Raw genomic sequence first — 26,795 nt, 5'->3', positions numbered from 1 at the left:
ACATTCAATTCTAAGAGCTATATATTAAGAGAAAAACACATTAATGGGCCCACTTTTTAAAAATCCTTACTCAAGGACATGTTTACTGATTTTAGAGAAGAGGAAGTAGAGACTGAACCTGAAACCTTTTGATGTAAGGGACGACACTCCAACCGCCTGATCCACCCAGTGAGGGCAGTGGGTCCACATTTTAATCACGTCCCTTTCCCAAATACCTGCCTAAAACTTAGTCTGGTTTAAGAGAACCCAACTGTTCCCACATATGCTGCATGGTTTAATGTGCATAATAGAAAACTGATTCTATTAAGTCAAGATATTTTTCATACTAGTATTTTCTGTTTAAGTAAATTCTAAATAATATATAAAATTGGGAATAAAAATATCAAAAATATCAACAAAAACATATCTAAATTACATATAAAAAATTCAGAGGGCAGTTATGTTGTGGGGGCTAGGGGGAAGGAAGCTAGTTTACAAGCAAAACAAAACCCATTTTCTTTCAAGAAATTTTAAACAGCAAGTTTTAAATGTCTTTTTTTTTCTGAAATAAAAAAGAAATACTTAGAAAACAAGCCAAAAGTGTATCTGAAAAATAGAGAAATTGCCTACTGTTACACAAGCAATTAAAATTTAAAAAATAATACAAATAAAACTGTATTAAACATGATGCAAAATATGAACATTCGATCCAGCCAAGGCGGTTACACCCACTCCCATTAGTAAAGCAAAATGTAGGACGAAATGGGAAACTAATGAGCTTAGCTGTAGGGGCTTGTTTATTTTTTAATTTCATGCATTTGCTCAAAATGTAATTTCTATTTTACCCTAAACTCTTTTGTTGGCTATAAGGGGAATCAAACGTTCCTAAACAAGAATTTGAACAAGCTCTGAAAATTCATAATGCAAGCTTCATTTGTCCTCATGCACATCTGCTGTATTCTGTTTTAACATTTTTGACAGGTTAATCATTTGTCTTCATGTTTAAAGAACACGAATGTTTTGCCAGTGCTGTTAAACAGAAAATGTGGGGGTGAAAAGAAAAAGTTAGAGAAGGAGAAAGGTCTGTCAGTTTTTTCAAGGTGCTTTGTTAAGCAAATGAGTGGGTGGGAGGCATATCCGCAGGTAACCTGACCCTGGTGAACAGAAACCGTGATTCATTATGAAAGTAAAAATAAAGCCGTTAATAAAAATAAGCATTTTGAAGGAAAACTTTTATTTGATATTAAGTTATCTGAAAACCTTTCAGACTAAAAACAACAGTGCCAAATTTTGTGATGAAAGTGATCCTTTGAAAAAAACCCTCAAGGCTAAAAACATAAAGGCCTAAAGGGTTATTCAGAGAGTGGGTAAAAGAGCAAAGGTGACAAGACTAACTTCTGTGAGAAACCAGTTCCCTGAGAAAAGCAAGGAGCTAGCTGACTAGGTATATTCAGTACATATACAGTTTCAGTGTTAATGGACTATATTTAGTATTGTTTGGTTTTGTTAGGCTTGAATTCAATTAGAAAAAATTATAAAAAATATTTTCATCAAATTGAACTGTAATTCATGTTTAATTTTAAAATAATGTTCAATTTCAGGTCTCTCTTGGAAAAGAATATTAAGTCTGATTCCATGACAACAAACACTATTGTAATGGAAATTCCTAATAACAAGTGCCAAACCTCAGCCCAATATTTAATGAAGATGTATTATTCAATGCAGGCTATCAAAAATAAATAAATAAAATTCTGGTGCAACAAAGGAACTGGAGAGTACATAAGAAACTGCTTTAAGTACAGAATATAATCTATAATTCAGACTGGTATTAGAGGCCACCACATATGATAAATTTTAGCAAGATTTTTCAGCTCAAGTAGAGTTGAAATGTGAAGCCCAATCTACTAAAACAATTTAAAAATATTTGTTCTGTTTACACTATAAAATTTTATTTGAAATTACACCTATTTATCGCAGATATCCAGTACCACCTAAAAAATTCTCAGCCTCATCTGACTCTTCCCTTTCTGTCTTTCAACCTGTCCATTCTTAACTACTTGGTGCAAAGTCCTAACTTCTTACACATCTGCTCTCTTCATTTCAGTCTCATTATGAAGACTTTAAACATTACCCATATTAGTCTCTGGTAACTGCAGTTCTCTGCCTGAACTGGTCTTCCGGCTTCTAGTTTTGGTGGATGTCAATACATCTTATGAACTCTTGCTAGATTAAACATCTAAAGAACTCCCCACCTTAAAAACTGCTAGAGGATTCCTGCTGAATACAGAAAAGAAGTCCAAGCTTATTAGGATCTTATTCCAGTTCCTTCTGAAAATAACACCAATCTACCTTTCCAACACAATTTCCCATTATTCTCTTTCTTATCAATGCAGAGGTATCTTTCAACATAACCAAAGAGAACTAATTGATATTTCTTGTACGTGGACTATAATTTCTGACTTGCTTCAGTGTCTAATAGATTCTATCTACCTAAAATATTATTTACCTTAATCTACTCATCCAATTATCAAGGTCAGTTTAAATGTCACTCCCTAAATGATGCCTCCTCTAATTTCCCCACCTATGCATAAATTCCTCTTCTACTGAACACATGCAGTACATCATGAATTTATCATTTAATACTTCATACTTTCTAACATGGCTATTTATGTACCAACCTTACCTCTCTTACTAGATTTTGTAAGTGAGAAATATCCATAAGGGAAAACAATCTGCAGACCCATGCACACTATAAGCATTCACACACATGGTAAATGCTGATGTAAATTAGCATACATATTATATTGATAAGGAGGTAAAAATCAGTATGACGGTAACATACCTGGTAGGTAATACATTCAATTAATTTCAAGCTAGAACGTGACTTAAGTTTAAAGTACTACATAGTAATTAGGTTTTCAAATTATAATAGACTATCAATATCAATGCCAAAGGGAGGAAAAAATCAAATCTGCATGTTCTTATACAACACAAAACTCAAATACCAGGACATATCCTTTATTCTACATATTATATTAACAATTTTGTTTTCTAACTAAACATATATTAGAAAGTTGTTGATAGTATATTAAAATAATAAAAATAATAAAAAGAATTCTCCCTTACTTCGAGTAAGCTTTGGAAATCTTTTCTTCAGTTTCTTCCTTAAAGGATTAAGCTCGGGCATTATTTCTGGAACAGCTACATAAAAGTCTGATTGAATCTCATCATCCAAAATCTAAAAATCAGAAAAAAAGATAACCTTAGATTTTAAGAAAAACTTTTTCCTTCTGAAAATAAAGTATAATGCAATAATTTCCCTTATAATTTAGAAAACAGACATTAACCACAACTTCTTCTTCAAATGTAAGGATATGAATACATTTAACAATTATGAAAACCATTAGAATCAAAACATTTTCTGACCTTTCTTTTAAAAACAGCCACATCCATTTAAAATATATATATTTAATAAGTTTAATTCTTTCATGAGGTTATGTTAGGTAAATGTGTTAAGAAGCCAGCACATAGCACTGATGTGTATGTGGCTCATAATATCCCAAAGCTGAATTCATATGTCCATTAAAATCAAAGAAACATGCCTAAAATTTTGCAGTACACACGTGTAACATTAATAACCACTAGCTGCCAAATCACTAGCAACCACACTCCCTTCCTAAAGTCAGAGCATCAAGAGAACCGAATCTGTAATTATTTTCACAAAGAATTGAAATTAAAATTCTCTTTGCCTCCAATAACTAAAAATAAAACAGTGGGACTGTCAAAGACAAGCTCATTTACAGTTTCTTTTCCATACCCTAATTCCATTCTAAGAACAAATAATATTAATTTTGAAAGGCATTTTTAATTTAATTTAGGCAAGCACCCATAATAATTATTATACTACTATAACATACTCCATTTAAAAATTTAGTTGATTATAAAATGAAGCAACTTTTTAGAACAATACTGCATAGGCAATAAATATAAGGGCCAGCAGAAGTAATGCCACTGAGTGTGGTTGGTAAGGTACATGAATGTCTCACAGGAGACAGACAGCAATTTTAATATTTCACCTAAAATGTCATATGGTGTGCTTGAGTATGATATTGTTATGTTACAGAATTACTTACATATGGTTTTATAATAAAAGACTTTAATGTAATTAAAAGGGGCATTATTTGTGCCATAATCTGTAATTTATCAATGATTCTTTTTGCTTGAAATCCTACCATCCTATGTCATTCAAAGCCATGGTTGGGGATTATAGTGAACCTTAAAGACCTGAACTCTGGCAAAACTAAGCTGTGACTCTGAAATTTCATCCTGTTACTATTCTTTCTTTTTATAAATTTTTTATTCCCTAAATAACACAGTGTTCCTCTTAATAATAATAACTTAAACAAGCACTTATCACATGCCAAGCATTCGCCTAAATACTTCACATAATTTAATTCATCCAGTCTTTACAACAACCCTACAAGGCAAGTACTACTACTGACCACACATTCCAGATGGAAACTGAAAACTTAGGGAGGATGAGTCAACCTGTGCCCGTACACAGGACAGACAAAGAACTTAAACACAGGCAGTATGGATCCAGAACCAGGGCTCTCATCGCTGGAACTGTGAAGCCAGATGCGATTTTGAAATGTCAAAGAACAGTATGTGAATTTTCTACTCTAAGACCTTCCAAGAGTAATCCTAAAACATGTTTCTTTGAATTAAATTAAATTTAAAATTACATTGGAAAGTTATGCTATAGTTGATCTTAACATTACAACATTCTATTACATTGGAATACAAAATTAAATAGAGTGAAATTATGCTTTAGAGACAAGTAAAAATAAAATTATTTTTAAATTTCCTCAGAACCATGCATACTTGTGGTATTTCAAAACAAAGGAAAGTAAATTGTGGAAATAAATTAAGGTCTTACCTAAGACCTTTCTTACCTAAGAAACAACTAAAAGTTCAGTAAATTTATTCTACATTCACCTATTAGAAGCACTAAGAATAATAATATTTAAGCTAGTTAAAAAATACAAAAATGTGTAAACAAAAATGGCAGACAAGATACTACTTATAAAACTGTACTGAATTTACTTACTTCTATACCTGAATACCTCTAAAAATACCATGGATGCACTTTAACAGGTACCAGGGGGTAACATGCAAAACTGTACTGGTTATGATGCCTTATATAGATGACATTTTCCTCTCTAATAATAGATCACTATTGAGGCACTGAAAGAGAAATTCTGTCTCTATAATAACATTTTATTTATCAAAAAATTTCAAAATATACTGGGTTTCCTTATTTGGGTTACTTTTTCAAATATGTTTTAATTAACTTAATGCGACAGAACACTTCCAGCTCTCTTATCATTACTTTCTTGAGAAGCGAACTTCTTTTTTTTTATTTTAATTGTTGTTCAAGTACAGTTTTCTGCCTTTTACCCCAATCCCGGCCCAGCCCTCCCCACCTCCCTCCCATTCCCACCCCTGCCTTGTTATTGTCCATGTGTCCTTTGTACTTGTTCCTGCAAACCCTTCCCCCTTTACCCTGAAATTACCTCCCCTCTTTCCTCTGGTCACTGTCCCCCTGTTCTCAATTTCAGTGTCTTTGGTTATATTTTGCCTTGTTTGTTTGTTTTGTTGATTAGATTCCTGTTAAACGTGAGATCATATGGTATTTGTCTTTCACCCGCTGGCTTATTTCACTTAGCATAATGCTTTAGAAGTTAACTTCTTAACATTTAAAGAGTGAAGGTAAACTCCATTGCTGCTATGACAGTTCTGTAAGATACTCTTATGCTTTCAGGAAGAAAATGGAAGGCAGTCCGCAAGCTTAATAAGAATAGTTCTCTGCCTCCAGAGACCAACCTCTACTCTCAATCTCAGAAGACTCTGTGTGGTATTATGTTTAATAATTTTATTAAATTAAAATTCATGATACATCAGTAAGAATTGAATATCACTCTCCTTTACCTGAAATCTGTATGAAAGCATAATCTCTTCATATTTCCCATTAGTTCTGTTCTGAAAAGTCAATCTGGAGACTTCCATTAAAAATCCAGAACCCGCACCAAATTTATAGTTTTACTGGGAGAGAAAAAAACAAATACAGCCCTGGCTGATGTGACTCAGTGGACTGAGCACCAGCCTATGAACCAAAGGATCCCCGTTCCATTCCCAATGAGGGCATATGCCTGGGTTGCAGGCCCCAGTAGGGGGCGCCACCAGATGCAACCACACACTGATGTTTCTCTCCCTTTCTCTTTCCCTTCCCCTCTGTCTAAAAATAAATAAATAAAATCTTTTTTAAAAAGAAAGGATAAAAAACAAACTACAAGCGCTGTTATACATCCCAAAGGAGGGTTCCAGTATAAACTTCCCCTAAGCAAAATCTGAATGTGGGACAAAAGACAAATTTTCAAATCACACTGTTTCCTGTTCTGAAAACAAAAGGAAATGCATTCCCAAACCTAAATGATTAAATTTGGAAAATATTTTAAAGAATGTTAAGGAAAATCATTTGTACTTGAAGAAATAACTCCCAACAGTCAACAGACATGCCTATTCTTCTTACGTATTTTTAAAGAAAAAAGTCCTGTTTTGAACAGGCTCCACAATTTTTTTTCTCAAGGTAGGCTACATAATCATTTGTTGCCTCCATGCTGAGCCTATGTCACTCTGAACTGAAGGGAAGGGGTTGAGGGGTGATGTGTAAAAAGTCAAAAGTAATCCAAAGTACCACATTATAGAGGTCAGATAACTATCTTTTGTGATCTAGTAAAATTAATCACACTTTTCACTCCAAAAAAAAAGGCAAAACAAATATATGATTTCCAGAACATGAATGGCGATATCTATGTGTGCTACCTTTAGGATTTCACTTAAATCTCACACTGAAACCATGAAGAGTCATACCACCTTTTCTAATCTACCCTCAAAACTCACAAAACACACAGGAAGCAAGAAAAATAACAATCACAGTATCAATCAGGCATAATTCATATCAGAATGTCTGGATAGTTTTTTCTTAGCTTGATTTTGAAACTCAAAAGAACAGGAGATATTTCCCTGTTCTATGTTCTATAAAGTTCTACTAACCATTTATCAAAATATATGAATATAGTGGCTATGTTCCACATATAATAAATAAATGGATAGCTAAGATAACACAATACTTTCTGTAACCAATGAATGTGAGAATAACACTATACCTTCTGAATGAGATTAGTTCCTCCTGCATATGCAGCTCCATTTTCTTCTGCTATTTTAATCTCTGATGCACTCTACCAAAATACAATAGTTTGAAACAATCTTTAAACAAATTCACACTACTTTCAAGTATTTTGTCAGAAATAATATCACAGTTAAAAATAAAAATTGTATAGGTCATTTCAAAGAGAGCTTATGTGACCAAAACCAGGAGCTCTTAACACTGTGACCTAAGATTGAAATTCTCCATAGGATGTAATAGACACTTAATAGTGCTATGTTTTCTTGTGGAGATATAAAATTTTAAAAATAAAATAAAATAAAAATTGTGGCTTTTACTGTGAATTGAAAATCTGTCAATTTTCAATGAGATGCATCAGAAATATTGGTGCATACTGATGCATTTGTTGATGACTGAGGTATTTCTTGTAACATGAGCAAGTACAAAAAAATAAGGCTTAGGAACCTGCCAAGTGGTTTAACCTAAGTCTCCAATGCCATAAATATATCATCTTCCAAAAGTAAAAGATTAAAAATACTTAGTTATGCTAACTTAAATGAAGACATTTTATAAAACCAATATAGAGAGGAAAAGTTTTTTAAAATTTAATCAGTGATAGAACCAAAATTTAGCCTATTGTCTGAAAATTTAAAAAAAGATATACAGTATTAGTTATTTTTTCTCCACATTCCATTTATATCATTTGGTTTTACTGTGAAAATGTATCACTGCCTTAGTTACTAAAGTTTTGTGGCATTCTAACAGCCATATGCTCCACTCTTCTGGAAAAAAAGAATTTCTTTCTTGAAAGAGTGACAGATGAAGAAGAATCAAAACACTTCACAAAGCAAGTTCATATACACACTATAAACGAAGGTTTGTAATATAAAAAGATTGACAAAAGGCTATTATTACTTCCTTTGTCATAGCTTAGACTTTCTTCATTTTCCAGGCTAGATATTTTTAAAGTGTGGTTTCCATGTCTTCAGAGCACTATGTGGGGCCACTGCTTTAAAATAATTTTATTGTTGTTTGAGGAGTTTGAGTAAGAAGCAGGAGCTAGTAGGATAAATTCTATACTCTTCTTTCGTATCCTGTGAAAAACATAATATTGTAGACTAATAATAATGAAGGTAATGTTTTAGTTTAGCTTTTTCACACTAACAACATAACCTCAAATGAGTCGTCTTACTGCTTTGAACTTCAAATGGGGGAAAATGAGACTAGGTGAATTCTAGAACTCTCTGCAGCTCTACTCATTCAGTTACTCTAATCATTGATTAATGTGTTATACTAAATTAAATGGCATAAAACACTGATAAAGGTTACTCACCCCTGTAAATACAGCAACTTTATTGACTTCTGAAATGAATGGGTACGGCAACCTAAGAACACTGGCAAATGGCTCCACTTTTTTCTAAATCCACAACAATGGAAAAATGATTATGAAAAATTTATTCATCTTTTCTGTATCTCTCAACTATAAAAAGAACTGACATATTTTGTTTTTAATGTTTTAATTCTACTACACATCCTCTCATCAGTCCAGAACTATTCACTGATTACAATTTAAGGCAAAAGAGATTGTATTTCTCTTGTAAGAAACCATGATGAAAATCTGTATCTCTCTTACCAACGCCACTCTCTGTGGTACTTGGCTTCTATCTCTACATTATTCATCACAGTTTCTCATATTTTAAGAGACGTATTTGCATACCCATATCTCCCCCAGCACCTAATACAATGCTTTCCACATGGATGGCAATAAATATTTGCCACACTGATTAAATTTAAAAGAATATTTAGCCTTGGCCAGGTAACTAACTCGGTTGGAGCATTCCCAATATGCCAAGGTTGCAGATCTGATCCCCAGTCAGGACACACACAGGCATCCACCAATGAATGCATAGATAAGTGGGACAACTCAATGCTTTTCTCTCTCACTTCCCCTCTAAAATAAAAAAAAAGAAAATGCAATCTTTTGACATCATCAAGGAGGACACGAATTTAACTGTACATGCTAAAAAACAGAGAATATCCAGCTAATGAGCTCAGTGGGTCACCCCTGATCTCCAGCACTGGTTCTAAACGATACAGTGATATTAACCCGAAACCTAAGACAGAATGCCAAGCCTAAAAGGCTCTTGCTTCAGTGGGTCTACTTTGAAACAACCTAAATCACCTACACGTTCAGATATATTTAGGAATAGAATTGGAAAATCTAAAGTAATGCACTTGAGGCACCCAAATATGGGTGGAGATTCTAGGGCCTAACAACTCAGTTGCTTCGTAAAGGACGTGTCTAGGCCTGCGCCTCAGATTTCTCAGGGAAATTTCACAAGGAAACAAGCTCTAGGTCCAGAGTTTTGTGCAGTCCTAAGGTCTGGAAAAAAAAGAGAAAAAGGGTTCTTTCCTAATTAAAACTGAAAAATTGCATTTTTAGTTTATTTTGAGTAGAAAAAACTTCCTGAGGATTTCTTTTCAGACAAGAGACACAAACTCTTAAGTACACATTCTACCAGACATGCAACTCAATTTTATTCACTGGCATTCCTTTGCTATTAACATGTCACAACTGGTTTCAGTACATTTTTAATGGCAAGCAATCATAATAATAGCATCCCCTGGGGAATACTGGCTTGCCGTACAAGCAGTCTATCAAGAACAAAAAATGTCTCAGGAAGACAACAGTACCCTTTCAATGTGTCTAGTTTATAAGTGGCTTCCATTTATGAAACTTGTAGTCCTATAAGACATCTTTATGACACACATTAACAGTTGACTGAGAAAGTGATCATTTTGAACACCACAATATTTCTGAAATAAGTAAACTAACAGTAATACTGTGGTATAAGATAAAATTATAACAAAGCTAGTACAAACTGTTCTGATACAAACTAAGAAACAAGACAGACTGGTTTAAATTCTAACCCTACCCCCTACTCTGTCACCTTGAGCAAATTACTTCACTTTCTGTGTCTCAGCTGCTTCTTCTGAGATTACTATGGGGGTAAATGAGAAAATGCATGCAAAGCATTTAGTACTGTGGTTGGTACATAACAAGTTCCAGTAAATGTTGATTGTTATTATTAAACAACTACCAAGTACTTTATATGCATTATCTCATTCAATCTTTGCTATAACCATTTGAACCAAGCACTTTATCTCCTATTTTAGAGATGAAAAAACTGAGATTTGAAGAGGTTAAACCAGAAGCCCAAGCTCGAGGAGGAAATGCTTGGTGACCTCAGGAGACTGGCCTTTGCTGGAGTCTGACTCCAGGACTCATGCTCTTAAGCACTTGGATGCTGCCTCCTTCCACAAGCTCAGTGACTCCTGAATTGTATTCAACAACTTATACCTTTGAGCTTGACCAAAAAAGATATGCTGAGAATAAAAATTTAAATATCATTTCCAAGAAAATTACATTTCTTAAATGAGAAACTTGCAAAATTTAGAGCTATAGTGGACATCAATTCCAATCTAGTGTTTTTCCTACTTTTAGAGTTTTATAAACAAAAGTCTTCCATGGAACTGCAATATATAAACAAACCAAAGGTTCTAACTGAAGCAACGAGAGGGTTTAGCATTCCACCCATGCAAACTCTAAGGAAATCTCTGAAGGCCAATGTGCTAATCCAAAATCCCCGCTTGCAGAGCAGGAACATGACATTCAGCTTAAGTAATTTTTCAAAGTTACAGTAATACCCCAATTAATTTTAATACTACTACTGTTGAAATCTATACCAATGATTTTCTGCTAAATAGGAGATATATGTCATCAACTATGCAGAGTATGCTTAACATTCTATTTTATATTTGTAAAGTTAAAAAACAAACATATTTTTCATGCTAAAGTACAGAAAGAGCAAAAGTTTTTCTAAAAATTACTATAAAAGGCAAGTTTTAAAAACAGGAACGGCAATTTATATAGCCACTGTCCACAAATAAATTCATTTTAATTGAGTTTATATACCTTCTTCCCCAGTGCCATATCCAGTGTCAAATCAAGATAAACTCCTTGTGTTGGATTCGTAAAGTCCAGAATTTGAAATTTCTTAAGTAAATGAATAGCTTTCTCCACTTCGTATATCTGCCTTGGATATAAGCGTTTTAAGTAGACGTCATCCTCAGGTTCACCTTCCATAAAGGGATATGACTTTATTTTTTCTATCTCATCTTTTTTTTCGTCTGATGTTTTTCCTTTGGTACCTTTTTTTGTTTTCTTTTCAGGCCTTGAAAAAAGATAAATTCAAGATCAGTTATCTCTATACGTAGTCCAAGAAACTTTAAAAAAAGCCCATGTACCTAAGACAGAAAAAATAACAAAAGATAAAGTTTATTCTCACTCAAAAGCATAGAATGCTTTACAGTTTTTCTAGTTCAACAAACATTAAGTGAACTGTTGTACTCTTTGGAATCGATACAAAGTCAAATAAGGCATTGATGCTGCTCTCCAGAAACTTAGAGGAATAAACATGCAAACAGATCATTTCAACATACCGGTGTTAAACTGTAGGGAAGGAACATTTAATCTAGCTAGGAGGCTAGGAAATGGATCTAGAAGACATGACCCAAAGTCAACTCTTGAAGGATAAAAAAGAATTAGCCCAGGTATATACCCAAGAAAAATGAAAATGCATACCACATAAAAACTTGTACCCAAAGGTTTATGACAGCATTACTCATTATAGTCAAAAAGTAAAAACAAACCAGATGTCCATCATCTCTTCCCCAATGGATACATAAAATGTGCTATATTCATACAAGGGTATATTAATCAGCAATGAAAAGGAATGAAATACTGATATCTGATATAATATGTATAACCCTTAAAAACATTGTGCTAAGTGAAAGATGCCAGTCATAAAACACCACATATTATATGACTCCATTTATATGAAAAATCAGGAATGGGCAAATCTGTAGAGATGAAAACAGATTTAGTGGCTGTCTAGGGCTGAGGGGATTAAGGAAATGAGGAGTGACTGCTAATGAGGAGCATGGGGTTGTTTGGAAAGCAATGAAAATGTTCTAAAATTGACTTGACAATGGTAGCACAACTCTGTGACTAGGCTACAAACCACTGAATTTTATACTTTAAATAAATAAACTGTAAAATGTGTAAATTGTATCTCGATAAAGCTATTATTTAAAAAATAGAGTTAGCCAGACAAAGAAACAACATAAAAGTACTGAGGCATGAAAGAGAATGGTACACAAAGGAGCTCTTACAAGTTCTACCTCACTGGAGCAGAGGGGGCAAACTTTTTCTATGAAGGACCAGATAGCAAGTATTTTACAGTCTCTTGTCTCAAGGAGTCAACTTTGCCATTGTAATGTGAAAGCAGCCATATATAAAAATTAATGAGTAGAGCTGTGTTCCAATAAAACTTTATTTATAAATACTGGTTTAAATTTCATAATTTTCTTGTGTCACAAAACACTTTTTATTTTTCTAGTCATTCAAAAATGTGAATGACTAATTCTTAATTCAAGAACCATACAAAAATAGACTGCGGACCAAATTTTTTTAACCACTGGCCATATTTTGCTGACTCTTGAACTAAAGAGTAAAGCAGAAGACAGGAAAGAGCAGAAGATGAGGCTGGTGAATTTTGGTAACAGGAGGCATCCTCTAGAGGCAATGAAAAAGAAGCCACTGAGCAGAAGTGACACCTGTATTGCAGTTGGAGCTGCAACCTAAAGGGAGGGTTTAAAGAAAGCTGAATTGGAGACAAGTAACAGACTATTTCCTTCCTTTCTTCTCAAGAAGATATGACAGCCTAAACCAAAACAGTGAGGGTAATAGGCAACAGAAAATGAGAGATTAGAAAGCCATTTACAAGATAAATACTGAATACAGGAAAGGGGTAAGAGATGATTCTGGAATACTTCTTAGGTTTCTGGCTTGGGTGACTAGGCCTAGAATGGTATCATTAACTAAGACCAGAAATAAAACAAAACAGGAAGGCAGTCACAAAGATGAGTGCAGTTTGGGGCAATATAGAATTGAGTGTAGGGTTGCATCATTGGCTCCAATTCTTTTTTCCCTGTTAACCTAAAATACAAAACCAACATGAGAGAGGCAGCATTTATTTGAGATCCAAACAAATAGGTAGTCTGGAAAAACTGATGCAGGCAGAAACCCAAATAGTCATAGCCATATTATCTGCTTTCTTGTTATCTTTGCAAACAGTTGTTTAGAATTTTATGTTGCTTTGGGCACAGTCTAAAGGTTATTTTACCCAGTTTTAACATTCCAAAGCTCTGAGGAGTAGACTTACAAAGCAAGTTCCTCTGGGATGGCAGCTCCAACTCTATTTTAAAATGACTCAGTTTTTCCCTGGGCAGGTGACTCAGTTAGAGCTTCCTCGGTACACCAAAAGGCCAGTACACCAAAAGGCTGCGGGTTCCATCCAGGGTCAGAGCACGTGCAGGAGGCAAGGGAATGATGTTTCTTTCTCTCTCTCTCTCTCTCTCCCTTTCTCTCTGTCTCTCCCCTCTACCCCCCCTTTCTAAAACAAGTGAACATATCCTTGAGTGAGGATTAAAAAATAAATAAAATGGCTCTGTTTATATTACTTTTTTACAACCTTTTCTCCATTTGAGTTCCTTTGCTAAGTTCCTCCCATTTAAAGAGGTGAGGTATATATATTTCCCATCACCCTGATTTGGCCATGTGACTCATTTGGCCAACAGAATCAAGCAAAAGTGGCAGTCTTTCTGCTCTAAGTTTAGGTTATAAGAGGCTTCATGTATTTCCTTGTATTTTTGTATTTCTGCCATTTTCATAAGAACATGCCTGAGCTAACCCAAAACTGGGAAGACGAGACATATGAAATAGAGCTGCCCCCATGGAGCCCCAGGCGAGATTAGATAATTGGCACCTGACCTGCCTACTCACAGATGTAGTTTGCTCAGCCAAGGTCATCAGTGACACCCATCCAAACCTAGCTTAGGTCAGCTGATCCACAGACATGTGGGTGATGACAAATAATTGTGGGGTGGTTTGTTATATTGCAAAAGCTAACAAGGTGCTTACAGAATACCTAAAACATATGTTCAACAGGGAATTGCAGTTAAGAGTTTGAAGCTAAGAAGACAAAACTAGAGGGTGATATATTTTCTCTGCATTAATTCAAATCACACCTATAATCTTTTAGCCATAAACGTTTTAAGTTAGTGAAATAATATTTGATAATGATGTTTGAATTATGTGGTAGGCAGAATAAATAGTTTCCCAAAGATGTCCACATCTATACAGCAAAAAGGACTTTGCAGATGTCATTAAGGTGAAAGTCCTCCAAATGGGGATAGTATCCTGAACATCCAGGTGGGCCCAGTCTAACCACACTGAATCCTCGAGGACAGAGAAAGCTGTCCCTTTCCCACCTGCATCTGACTGAGATGAGGAGAGAGGAGAAATTCAAGCATGAAAACGGACTCAGTTTGCTGTTCCCAGCTCGGAAGATGGAGAATGGGGGACCCAAGCCAGTAATGCAGGAGGTCTCTGGAAGCGGGCAACAGCAAGGACACAGATTCTTCCCCAAAGCCCCAGAAAGGAATGAAGTCCTGCTGACACCTGGATTTTAGCCCATGAAATCCACATTAGACTTCAGACCTACAAAACTGCAAGATAATAAACTTGGGTTGTTTTAAGCCACATGATTTGTGGTACTTTGTTATGTCAGCAACAGAAAATTAACACGAGGTACTATAAAATTTATGTGCAAGAAATGAGTGAGAGCAAAATAATTTTTTTTAAAAAAGAACCTCAAAAACCATTCAAAAGTATAATTCCACTCTCACTTTTAGCACTCAATAAAACTTCATTACCACAACTGTCAACGATACCCTCAAAGCCCATGAACAATTTCACAGAACAGCAGATAATGTCAATGCTCATTTTTAATAGGACACAGGTGAGGACATGTCTCAGCAGGAGCCCAAAGGGATGCATGCAACACATCTCAGCTACCTGGGAAGTACTCCACAAACTCCCGAAACCTTCTAAACTGGAGAAACCACATTTTTATTCTATATTTAGTAAAAGAGCAGTGAGGCCAATGGAAGAAGGATTCCAGAGAGCATGCTTTAGTAATAAACTCTCTACCTAAAATAAAATGACTAAGAGTCACAGCCATAACCTACAGATTTCCTTTACATAAATGTGGATTTCACCACTAAATTTTTAATCATGGCTGAACCTATCCATTTAATTTGCAATTAACATGAAATTTCCAGGGGCTAAACTATAATTTTTAAATTAATAAATATTTACAAAACTCAACAAAAGTTTGATACATAAAGAGTCTGAGTTGGGTATACAACAACTTACTTATACTTTGGACCATATTTTACAAAATACATATTTGAGGTGATTCAGTGAAAATATTTTTAAGTTACAAATGGAATGCTGCTTTAGTAAAAAAAAAAAAGTATAAATCATTATGACATAGATCAAAAGGACTCTAAGGAAAGCACTTTCTTCCAAAACAATAATTAATTTCATAGACCCACTACCTGCTTTCCATGACCTCCAAAAAATGTCTGTCTTTATTCATAAGAATCATGTCCAGAAGAACTTTGCTCTTCATGTAATTATGCAAGGTCCTATCAGGAGAGCTTAAATACCGTAATTCTTAGAGCCTAAAATAAATCACACTAGAAAGGTTTTTTCCAAAAAATGAGGGAGAAACACCTGGAAATCTGAATCAAAGAGAACAGAATTGAGCTGCAGTTACCTGGGTAACTAAACCACAGAGATTAAATGAGTAAGAGATTGTATTCAGGTAATAACCTTCTCCCTGCCTCATGTCTCCCATAACAGCAAAAGCATGAAAGGGAAAAATAACTCCACGGTCACACCCAAATAAAACAATGTAAGAAAAAAATCAGTGCTATAGTAAAGTTAATTTCAAGACCTTTGAAAATCTATGACCCCGAAGATCCAAGTCCTTTGAAGACCGCAGAAACCTTTTACATTGAAGGAAGAGGGTAGGTGGCCGGGTATACAACTTGTGTCACATTAAACTGAATTGAACAGAACTAAAGAGAAAATGCCTAGGGCATGTAACTATTAATGGCATGTCAATGTTTGGAATTCTTATTTCACAGTGTAAATCACAAATAAATTCACTAACATTTCTGATGCTGGTTTATTCATTAAACTAAATGCAGAAGGTGTGCTGCCGTTTACAACGTAAAAGCTGACAGGATAAAACCCAGTCATTAATAATACAAATAAATAAAAATTGAAAACAAAATCTGAAAAGAGCTTTAACAATAATAAAGAGTCAAATAAAAATCACAACTTTTCTTGAATCTGTCACAGAGCTGAGATCCCAGGGTAACTGAAATCCAAGGAGTCAACCACACTCCCTACCCCAACCCCACAGGTGCACCATCAGGGCACGACTCACCTGTAGCAGAATATGAGAGAAAAGCAAGCAGGTAAGGAAAAAAATCAGTTAAAATTTTAGGGCTTGAGTGACAGTATAAACCCCCTGGGAGATCTAAACACAAGGGGAGTTCACCCTCAGTTTGTAGGGCCTTTCCAAAGACCTCCGCCAGATACTCTTGGGAATTACCGGAGCAGGCCAGTGGACTAGAAATTCTCCCTTGAGCGTGCTGGGAAGGAAGAGATTGGCCAATTCAGCCAGAAAAGCAGTAACCCTGAAACCCTCTAGGGCACAGGTAAATAAATACCCATTCAGTGTAGGGGAAAGATGGAAAAAAACCCCACCGAAACTTCTACCCCTGGGGGTAGGGCAGGAAACAGTCCTGCACGCAGTATCCTCTACCAATAAGGATGTGGAAGGGACCAGACATTCTCACACAAGATCTGCAATATCTTGGGTGGGGGCAAGGGACAGAAATACAGAGAAAACCCCATCCCCACAGTCTAGCCACACTGGGCCTACTTAAGATGAAGGCTGGATTTGAAAAACAGAGAATCTCACATACACCTAACACCAGCCTAACGAGCACCGAGCAAGGACAGTCTACTACTAGGGGTAGGCACAAGAATATGGAGAGAGACCACCCCCCCAACCCCGGAATCCTCTTCCCCACAGCTGCATAGACAAGGCAGAAAACTGATCATACACCAGGAATACTGAGAAAAACCTTCCAGCATCCCAGACCCCACCCAAAACACAAAGTGAGAGCACAGAAATTTGAGGCTAATGATAACCATGGCAACAACAAAACCAAACCCTAGATAACTGACTGGATTGATTCATGTGCCTGGCAGAAGAGGCATGAGCATTTCCAGGAATTAATATAATGTACTTCAGTCTCAAATGTTCCACACAAAATGTCTGGCAGTCCACAAAAAATGCTGAAATACTTCAAGAAGCAAGAAAAATAACCTATTGTCAAGAGAGGAACAGTGCCAGAGTCAGAGATGACACAGTGGCCTTTTTTAAACAGGATCTGCCACTGGCAACCCATGGTATACACACACGTTTGCACACCCATGGAGGAGTGCTGAGATTCAGAATGAGAGGAAAAAGGCAAGCACAAGCCCCTCTACTGTCTCAGATCCTGAATTTAAAAATTAGCCAAGAAAAAACTATTTTTTGGTATATTATTAAGTCAGTAGGTTAAAAAATTGAAACCACAACTCTAATAATGAATACTGATTCCTTCAAGCTATTGAATCACTCATTGTCAGGCATGGAAAAAAATTGCTATAATTTTTCATTTTTTAAGTGTGCATACTTCTAACACCATACTTTTTAGGTTGGTGAAATTTTAAAAGTTGTACTAGAATAGAATTTGAAGACATAAAATGACAAATTTCTGTAGGATAAAAGAAAACATATAAAGATAAAATATTCTCAAAATAATATCCCTAATAAACAAATGCTTTAACAAAGCAGGAAAAAAAAAACAAACAAACAACCCAACAGAAACATGGACAAAATATGTAAATTAGAAATACACTGAAGAAACACAAATAAAGACTGATGGTATCCAGGGCTGGTAGGAACATGGGAAATGAGGCACTCTCACTGCTGTGGGCAGGCACAATCAATACTTCTGAACCTTCTCCGCAACAAAAAGGAATCTAGGTACTATTCACACTCAAAGGAAGCCTCCTTTCTACTTATATTTCCACCACTTCTCTCTTTATCCTATGTTCAAGTCATATTATTGTGTAACATCCATATCACTTACTTCACGTCTATACCACTGAAACACCTTCCTCAAATTCCCCTGCAAAATCCTATCTTTCTAACCCCAGCTCAAACATTTCTTGCACCACTCTCTTCCAGGTAGAACTGACTTTTCATCTGTGATCCCTTAGCATTTAGTCCATTCCTCTAGTCCCACAGTTCAATCACCTTATAGTGCACAAAGGTGTTAATTTATAATATATAGAGAGTTCCTACTAATCAACAAAGGAAAAAATGGGAATAGAACAAAAGCAGAAAATTCACAGGAAGGAAAAAATAAATGGTTCTTAAACGTGGAAAGATATACAACCTCAATAATTAAAAAAAATACAATTTAAACCACAATGATACCATTTATTACCTACCAAACTAGCAACAATAAAAAATTTTGGCTATACTGTATATCAGAAAATAGGCATCTTAATACAACTTGCTGGTAAAGATATAAACTGGCAAGATCTCTATTAAGGTAATTTGGTATTACCTACCAAAATTATAAATGCGCACATCTGTTGACTCAAAAATTCTTTTTCTCAGAATTTATACTATAAAAGTATTCATAATACTTGACAAGATCTATGTTCATGGCTATTCACTGCAGTATCATTTGTAATAGCAAAAGATTGAAAGGGTAAATGTACATCAATAAGAAAATGGTTAAATTATGTTAAATTCATATAATGAAATATACCATGTTCACTGTAGCATTATTTCCAATAGCCAAGACATGGATGCAACCTAGGTATCAATCGATGGATAGATGGACATAGAAAATGTGGTATATACAGGGTAGGGCAAATGTAGGTTTACAGTTGTTTGTATGGGGAGTAATACAATAACTAATAATAATATAAGAATTCAACTCTGTGTTTCTCACACTCACAACTGTCAACCTACTTCCCCTCACCTCACCCTGTATACAATGGAATATTATTAGGCCATGAAAAAGGAAATCTTGCCAATTGCAACAACATGGATAGACCCTGAGGACATGCAAAGTGATGGAAGTCAGAACAAGACAAACACTATAGGATCTCACTTACATGTGGAAGTTAAAGAGAGAGGGGGAGAACAGACTAGTAGTTAGCAGAAGGATAAAGTGAGGGATAGGCAAAATGGGTGAAGATCATCAAACGGTACAAACTTCCAATTGTTAAATAAGTAGGTAATGGAGCTATAATGTATGGCATGATGAGTATAGTAAATAATACTGTATTGTATATTTTGAAAATTGCTAAGAGAGAAAAATATTAAAAGTTTTCATTTCAAGAAAAAATGTGTAACTCTGTATGGTAATAGACGTTAACTGGCCTTATTGTGGTCAATCTTTCACAATATATACAAATATCACACCATTATGCTGTACACCTGGAACTAGCATGTTATATGTCACTTATAATTAAAAAAAGGAATGACTATACAGTTCCATCTGAAACAATCTCCAAGATATGCGGTTAAGTTAAAAGCAAGCAAGAACAGAACAGAGTGTATAGGTAAATAGAGCTATTTTCCTCTACTCACAAGAATTATGACACCAAATGCATGGATTTTTTCCCACATCATCCAATTCTCTGATATCAGCAAGGTACCCTACAATTCAATACAGTTCTGACACTTTCTACCTGGTTTAGCATTAGATCCCACAAGTTACTGACTCAGTCCCTCAAAACTGCCCCCACTGCAGATGCCAATCACAAGGCCCACCCTCCAGTACTTCTGACCAATAGGCTATTTTTATAGTTTTTTTAAACTTTGTTATTCGAGTACAGTTTTCTCTTTTACCCCCATCCCAGCCCACCACCCCAGCCCTCCCCTGTTCCCTCCTGTTTCTGCCCCCCTCTCTGTTATTGTCCATTATACTTGTTCCTACAAACCCTTCCCCTTTCCCCTGATATTCGCCCCCCCCCCCCGTCACTGTCAGTTTGTTCTCAATTTCAGTGTTTTGGTTATATTTTGCTTGCTTGTTTTGTTGATTAGATTCCTGTTAAAGGTGAGATCATATGGTATTTGTCTTTCACTGCCTCACTTTTTTCATTTAACATAATACTCTCCAGTTCCATCCATGCTGTCAGAAATGGTAGGAGCTCCTTTTCTTTCTGCTACACAGAATTCCATTGTATAAATGTACCATAGTTTTTTGGTCTGTTAATTTACTGCTAGGCACCTAGGTTGCTTCCAACTCTTGGCTATGGTAAATTTTGCTGCTCTGAACATTGGGGTACATAGGTTCTTTTGGATTGGTATTTCAGGGTTCTTAGGATATAATCCTAGCAGTGAAATTGCCAGGTCAAAAGGCAGATCCATTTTTAGTTTTCTGAGAAAATTCCATACTGTTTTCCACAGTGGCTGCACTAGTCTGCAATCCCACCAACCGTGAACTAGGGTCCCCTTTTCTTCACAACCTCTCCAACACTTGTTGTTTGTTCCTTTGTTTATGATGGCCATTCTGACCAGTGTCAAGTGGTATCTCATTGTGGTTTTAATTTGCATCTCTCTGATAGCTACTGATACTGAACATCTTTTCATGTGTCTTTAGATCTTCTGTATGTCCTCCTTGGAGAAGTATCTGTTCAAGTCCTTTTCCCATTTTTTAATAGGGTGGGTTTAATTGGGTTGGGCTTCACTTCTTAGAGTGAAGTCATGTAAATTCTTTATATATTTTGGAGATTAAACCCTTGTCTGAGGTATCATTGGCAAATATGTTTTCCCATACGGTTGGTTCTCTTTTTATTTTAATACTGTTTTCTTTAGTCGTGCAGAAGCCTTTTATTTTGATGATATCCCATTTGTTTAGTCTTTCCTTTATCTCCCTTGCTCTAGGGGACATATCAGTGAGAATATTGCTGCGTGAAATATCTGAGATTTTCCTGCCTATGTTCTCCTCTAGGACTTTAATGGTGTCACGACTTACATTTAAATCTTTTTTCCACCTTGAATTTATTTTTGTGTATGGTGTAAGCTGGTGCTCGAGTTTCTTTTTTTTGCATGTAGCTGTCCAGCTCTCCCAACACCATTTGTTGAGGAGGCTATTTTTACTCCATTGTATTTGCCTGGCCCCTTTGTCAAATATTAATCGCGCAGACTTGGGTTCATTTCTAGGTTCTTTATTCTGTTCCATTGGTCTATGTACCTGTTTTTATGACAGTACCAGGCTGTTTTGATTACAGTGGCCTTGTAATACAGTTTGGTATCAAATATTGTGATCCCTCCTACTTTGCTCTTCTTTCTCAAAATTGCTGCAGCTATTTGGCAATCAATAGGCTATTAATTCAGGGTGTACCACAATCCCTTCCTCAGGTTTCATAAATTACTTGAATGGCTCACAGAACTCAGAGAAACACTTATTTAACATTTACCAGTTTATTATATAATAAGGGATATGATAAAAGATACAGATGAATAGCTAGATAAATGGGCGAGATCGAAAAGAGTCTCTAACACAACAGCTTCTGTCCCCACTGGGTTTTGGAGTGCCACTCTCTGACAGATGGATTGTGTTCACCAACTTAGAACCTCTCTGAATCCCATAGTTCAGAGATTTTTATGGAGGCTTCTTCATGTAAGCACAATCAATTATGAACTCAATCCATAGGCATTTTCCCCTCAGTGGAGGACTGAGAGTGGGGCTGAAAGTTCCAAGTTTCTAATCATGGTTTCAACCAGACCCAATTTAGGAGCACACCAAGAGTTGCTTTGTTACTAATAGTGTGCTCCTATCACCCAAGGAATTACAAGGGTTTTAGAAGATCTGTATCAGGAAATGGGTCAAAGACCCAATATTGGAACAAAAGATGCTTCTGACATCCCTATCACCCAGGAGATTTACAAAGGTTTTAGGAGCTCTATGTCAGGAACCGAGCAGAAACCGATGCAAATATTTATTATGTCACAAAATCCTAGCCCCAACACTTACTAGCTCTGTGACCTTGGGCAAGTATTACATAACTTATTGCTGCCCTGCTTTTTGTCTCTAACAGAGTTTCTAAATAAGGTTGCTGTAGCGACTAAATTCATAATTGAATGTCAGGGTTCAATAAATGTTAAGTATTATTATAATAAGTCATATCTTTAACTCAGGACTATAGTCAAAGAAGCAGAGATAACAGATTTTACAACTCTATGTCCCTGTATCTATTTATGGAACCAAGTATAATATTTTTTAATCAGAATTTTAAATGATAGCAAATAAAATAACTAAAAACAAAAAATACTTACTTCCTAGCAGCAGCAAAATGTCTACTGGGCACCTGAATGCCTGCAGAACAAGGATGAAGAGGTGTCTGATAGGCCATCTTAGAGATGCTACGCCTTTGATGTATCAAGACTTGAAAGAAAAATACATGTAAATTATTAATATTAAATAATTACACTCACAATTTTTAGTTTTAATCATTTTCCAGAACAAAAACATTCAACATTTTGCGAGTCTTAACCATTCTTTGAAAAGTGTAATAATGGACACTCCACTTCCAGAAACTAAAGCCAAGTAAACAAAACTAATTGAACAATTTTTTCTTCGCTTAGTTTTAACTTAATCTAGTTCAGGCTCAGAATATGTTAGCTATATTATTGCAGAATGTGTATCTTGAATGTTTTAAATAATTTAAATTTTCTTTTTTCATAAATAGATAATACATTCACAGAGTTGCTCAAGGTACTTCTGAAAGATAAGAACAAAATGAAGGGAACTAACTTACCAGGGATCAAGACTTGCTATAAAGTGATGGTAATTAATACACTATGGTATTGGCAAAGGTATAGAATGGCGAATTAATAAAAAGCAGGCCAACAAAAGATTCACGCACGTATAGATATCTGAAATGTGTAAAATGGGGGTGATGCTGACTCCACCTAAATCTAGCTTAATAACAATACGTTTCAGTGTGCTTCGAAAACACAAAATTTAAAAAGTAAAAAACATTGTACAAAAAAGGGGCTGTAAAATGCTGGGAAGAGTTGCTGCCAAGAAGTATGTCTGAAATAGCTGCCAAACTAAAAATGTTGATCCAAATCGACGACGTCTTTGGAAGTTTAATAATTGAAATCTCCTGCAACTGTGTAATACTCTGAAGCACTAGCAAGCACTTTTATAACATTAGTGTTTACAGTTGTGAGCCACACATATATACCACCTTTTCTTACCAGAGCTAACTTCACGTATCAAACCCACCCCTCGCCCCCAGTATCAGATAGAACCCTGTCCTTGCCTCTGTCCCTAAGGGTGGCTGAAGGAGAAACGATGCACATCCCCCTCCCATTCCAATCCTGGGGTGGACGGCTCCAGAAAGGAGACCTCTGAAAGGTCGCTTTTCAGTAGCAGTGACCCTTTGGAGACCTTAGAGCCCAAAAAGAGCAGGCAGCTTTTCCAGCTCCCAGTGCAGACCCGTGGGTAGGAGAGTCTAGCTTGCACTCTGCTGCAGCAGGAAACTCTGTGCCAGGAGTCTTTCCCCGTAAGCCCACACGACACCTTACTTTACCTCTACTGAGGTATCTTACGGGCGCCGCCATGTTGACTATTCCGGATTGTGTTGGTAAAATAAGTCCTACGCTTCAATTTGAAAGAAATTGTAACAGGGTTCCCTTCCGGAATTGGCAGAGGGGGAAGGGATTAAAAGGAGCAAGAAAGGGGCGGGAACAGAAAACAGTCTTTCTGGCCGACGTGGGAGGGCACTGGAAGCCGGCGCCCCGTGGCTGTGTTACCTTCAGTCCTCCGTGTGCCTAGGAAACTGAGTTTCATGGTTCCGAGAGGGCAGCCTAAACATCCTTACGGAAATCGGCTCTTTCTACATCCCAATCACTAACAAACTTTTTCTTAACTCAGCGCAAAATCAGCGGGGGTGTAAATTAATCTTAACATTAATCAGTACTACATTTTGCCCCTGCTGGCAAAAACTGTCATTAGGATCAACTGAATAATAATACTTAAATGTATATAACATATCTAGTTTTAATATGACAGAGCTGAGACCTACGCACAGGTGGTTCTGACTGAGAAAGTAGACAAGAATCAGCATCCTTTCCATTACGTCACAGCTATTGGTATGGTTTGTCTAAAACAAATCTGGTGACAGATTGTATCACTTCCCAGTTTAAATGAAACCCTCCGGTGACCACCTTTGGAGCAGCTTCTAGCCTCCGCCCACCGCCCCAGCTTCAAACCTCTAGCCAACATCCTCCCCTCCCCCACTCCCCCAGGGTTTCTCATCACCACACTGTCCATTCTGTCCCTTCTGTTTGGAATATCTTGTACCACGTCACCTAGGTAACCTTTTTTTTTTTTTAAAAAAAAAAAAAAGGTTTCAGCTCAGACTTTTCTCACTGAAGAAGCCTCCCTCCTTTCCTCCCCAAGCTGAGTTATAGCCATCCCTTCATAATTTTGTACAGTACCCAGAGCTTATATCTGGTTTTGTTTATTTTTAAACAGTTTTATTGAGATTTAATTTACATACCATAATATTCACCAATCTAAATTGTACAATTCAAACATTCAAAATTGTGCAACCATCACCACAATATATCTGTTTTTCCCACAAATCTGAGCTCACTGTGGGCAGGAATTATGCCTTATTCATTTTTTTAACCTTAGCACATTCTACAGTACCTGGAACATAGGAGGTTCTCAATAAATGTGTTTTGAATAAGTGAACATACACATCCATGAATTAGTAACTCACTTAGAATAGCAAGCCTGCAAAAACTAACTTGCTTCCATGAAGCTGCCTACAGGAACTCAGACTGGGCCAAAGTTAGGAATTTTACAAATGCTTTATTTCATATTTATGTATTATTCTTATCTACATGAAGAATAATATTTCTAACTTGTTTTCCTGTCTTGTTAACATGCAAGCAGTTACTACAAATGTTCCAAACCCATTTATGGATGTTATACCAAAAAACAAATTCTAACAACTTAAATCTACCCTTATTGTTTCCCTTTCTCCCTCATTCTTTCCCTTTCTTCTTTTCACAAACCAAAACAACCATTGCTCACACGATACTTAAAGATGAATTTCATTTGAGGATATACCAGAATTGGAGCAAGTTCACCAAATCCATTCAGACAAAAACAAACACCCAGAGGCACTGCTCCTTAGACTCTACATCCCTCCCTTTCTGTAGCTGGAGTCAGTTGGCCCCTATCTGTGTACTTCTTTATTTTTCCTGATAAAACGAGAGAATTTAAATATTTAACATTGGAACTCTTGTAGTATGCTTGTAGTAGTAGTAGCCTTATTAAAGCAATGTCCTGGAGAAGTACAGGTTATCTAATTGCCCATTTTGAACAGTAGAATTTCATGACTTTAGTCAGGTGGTGTCCAGAGTCCAGTTATCTATATATAACAATATTTAAAGAGATTATTTAGCTTGAGACTTACAAAAACTACAAAAATCCACCCTCTGAAATGGGAACTCTGAGCTGCTAAATATGTAATACATAATGTGGTTCTCATTGAAGAGAGGCAGCAGAACATTCTGGTTAAGCAGTGGCATTCTGAAGCTAAACTTCCTGGAACTGAAACCCAGTATCATCACTTACTAGTCATGTCACCTGGGGCAAGTTACTATACCTCTCTGAGCTTCAGATTCCTCATCTGTGATAGGGGACTAATAATGAGATCATTTATTAAGGTACTTATTACAGTATCCAGCACAGAATAAACACTCATTTAATATTAGATGTTGTTATTAGTAAGGAACCAGTGAGAGTTCTAAAGTAGAAAGGCAAAATGAATAAGCTGTTCTAGCCTAGTATCCCTTCTTCCAGTATTTCTTTATTTCTTAATGTGATACATGCTATTTTTGTCCACAAATGTGTCATGATGTCACTTTCTTTATATTAAAACTATTTGCAGAAAATCTTAGGGCTGTGCTTATGTACTTCCTGAAAGTTCACTTTAAAACAACTTTTACCAGTTGGTTTCTAGGGAGGCACACTTTCCAGGAGTCTTGGCAACATGCCAGCTGCCTGCCTGCTTAGCTAGGAAAAGCTTTTAAATGTTTGCCTAGACCTGTGCTTTTCTTGATCTGTGTTTTCTGTCTTCCTCAGCCATTTTCCAGTTGAGCTGAAAACTTCATTGCAAGAAGAGTCACTTCTCATTTGAGGTTAAGGTTTAAAGTGGGTTTTCTTATTGGATAAAAATAAGGAATTCCATAACACTTCCTACTTCAGTAGTGTGAATCAGAATCACCAAGGAGACCTGTTAAAACTCACTCCACAGAGTTTCTGATTCAGTAGGCCTAGGGCGGGCCCATGATTTTGCAATTATAAATAAGTTTTCAGGTGATGATGATGTACTGGTCCAGGGACCACACTTTAAATACCACTCCCTATGTAATACTATGAAATGTTTTCATCCATACTTACCAGTAACTTGGGGAGGAATTATTGTTTTGCTTAGTAA

General features: G+C 36.1%; 1 protein-coding gene and 1 non-coding gene across 3 annotated transcripts in view; one reads left to right on the top strand and one right to left on the bottom strand.

The window, feature by feature from the left end:
• MRPL1 (mitochondrial ribosomal protein L1) overlaps positions 1–24,009 on the bottom strand; it is a 52,231-nt gene extending 28,222 nt beyond the window's left edge. The window contains exons 1-6 of one of the 2 annotated variants that reach the window (XM_053655700.1): positions 23,871–24,009; positions 22,609–22,717; positions 11,184–11,442; positions 8,541–8,624; positions 7,209–7,280; positions 3,106–3,217 (exon numbers count right to left, since the gene is read on the bottom strand). In XM_053655700.1, coding sequence (XP_053511675.1) covers positions 3,106–3,217; positions 7,209–7,280; positions 8,541–8,624; positions 11,184–11,442; positions 22,609–22,717; positions 23,871–23,901 — 667 coding nt within the window. In that variant the 5' untranslated portion in view covers positions 23,902–24,009. The remainder of the gene's footprint in view (positions 1–3,105; positions 3,218–7,208; positions 7,281–8,540; positions 8,625–11,183; positions 11,443–22,608; positions 22,718–23,870) is intronic. The other variant, XM_037147077.2, reaches the window with a different exon arrangement.
• Positions 7,381–7,507, top strand: LOC119050662 (small nucleolar RNA SNORA25). The gene has a single exon (XR_005082798.2). It is a non-coding gene; the product is annotated as a small nucleolar RNA SNORA25 (small nucleolar RNA).
• Positions 24,010–26,795: the final 2,786 nt, after the last annotated feature.

The sequence above is a fragment of the Artibeus jamaicensis genome, unplaced genomic scaffold (genome assembly GCF_021234435.1).
Source record: "Artibeus jamaicensis isolate MK-2021 breed Jamaican fruit bat unplaced genomic scaffold, CSHL_Jam_final scaffold_1031, whole genome shotgun sequence".
Lineage (NCBI taxonomy): Eukaryota > Metazoa > Chordata > Mammalia > Chiroptera > Phyllostomidae > Artibeus > Artibeus jamaicensis.
The sequence above is the reverse complement of the archived record's forward strand: the minus strand, read 5'-3'. Positions and strand labels throughout refer to the sequence as shown.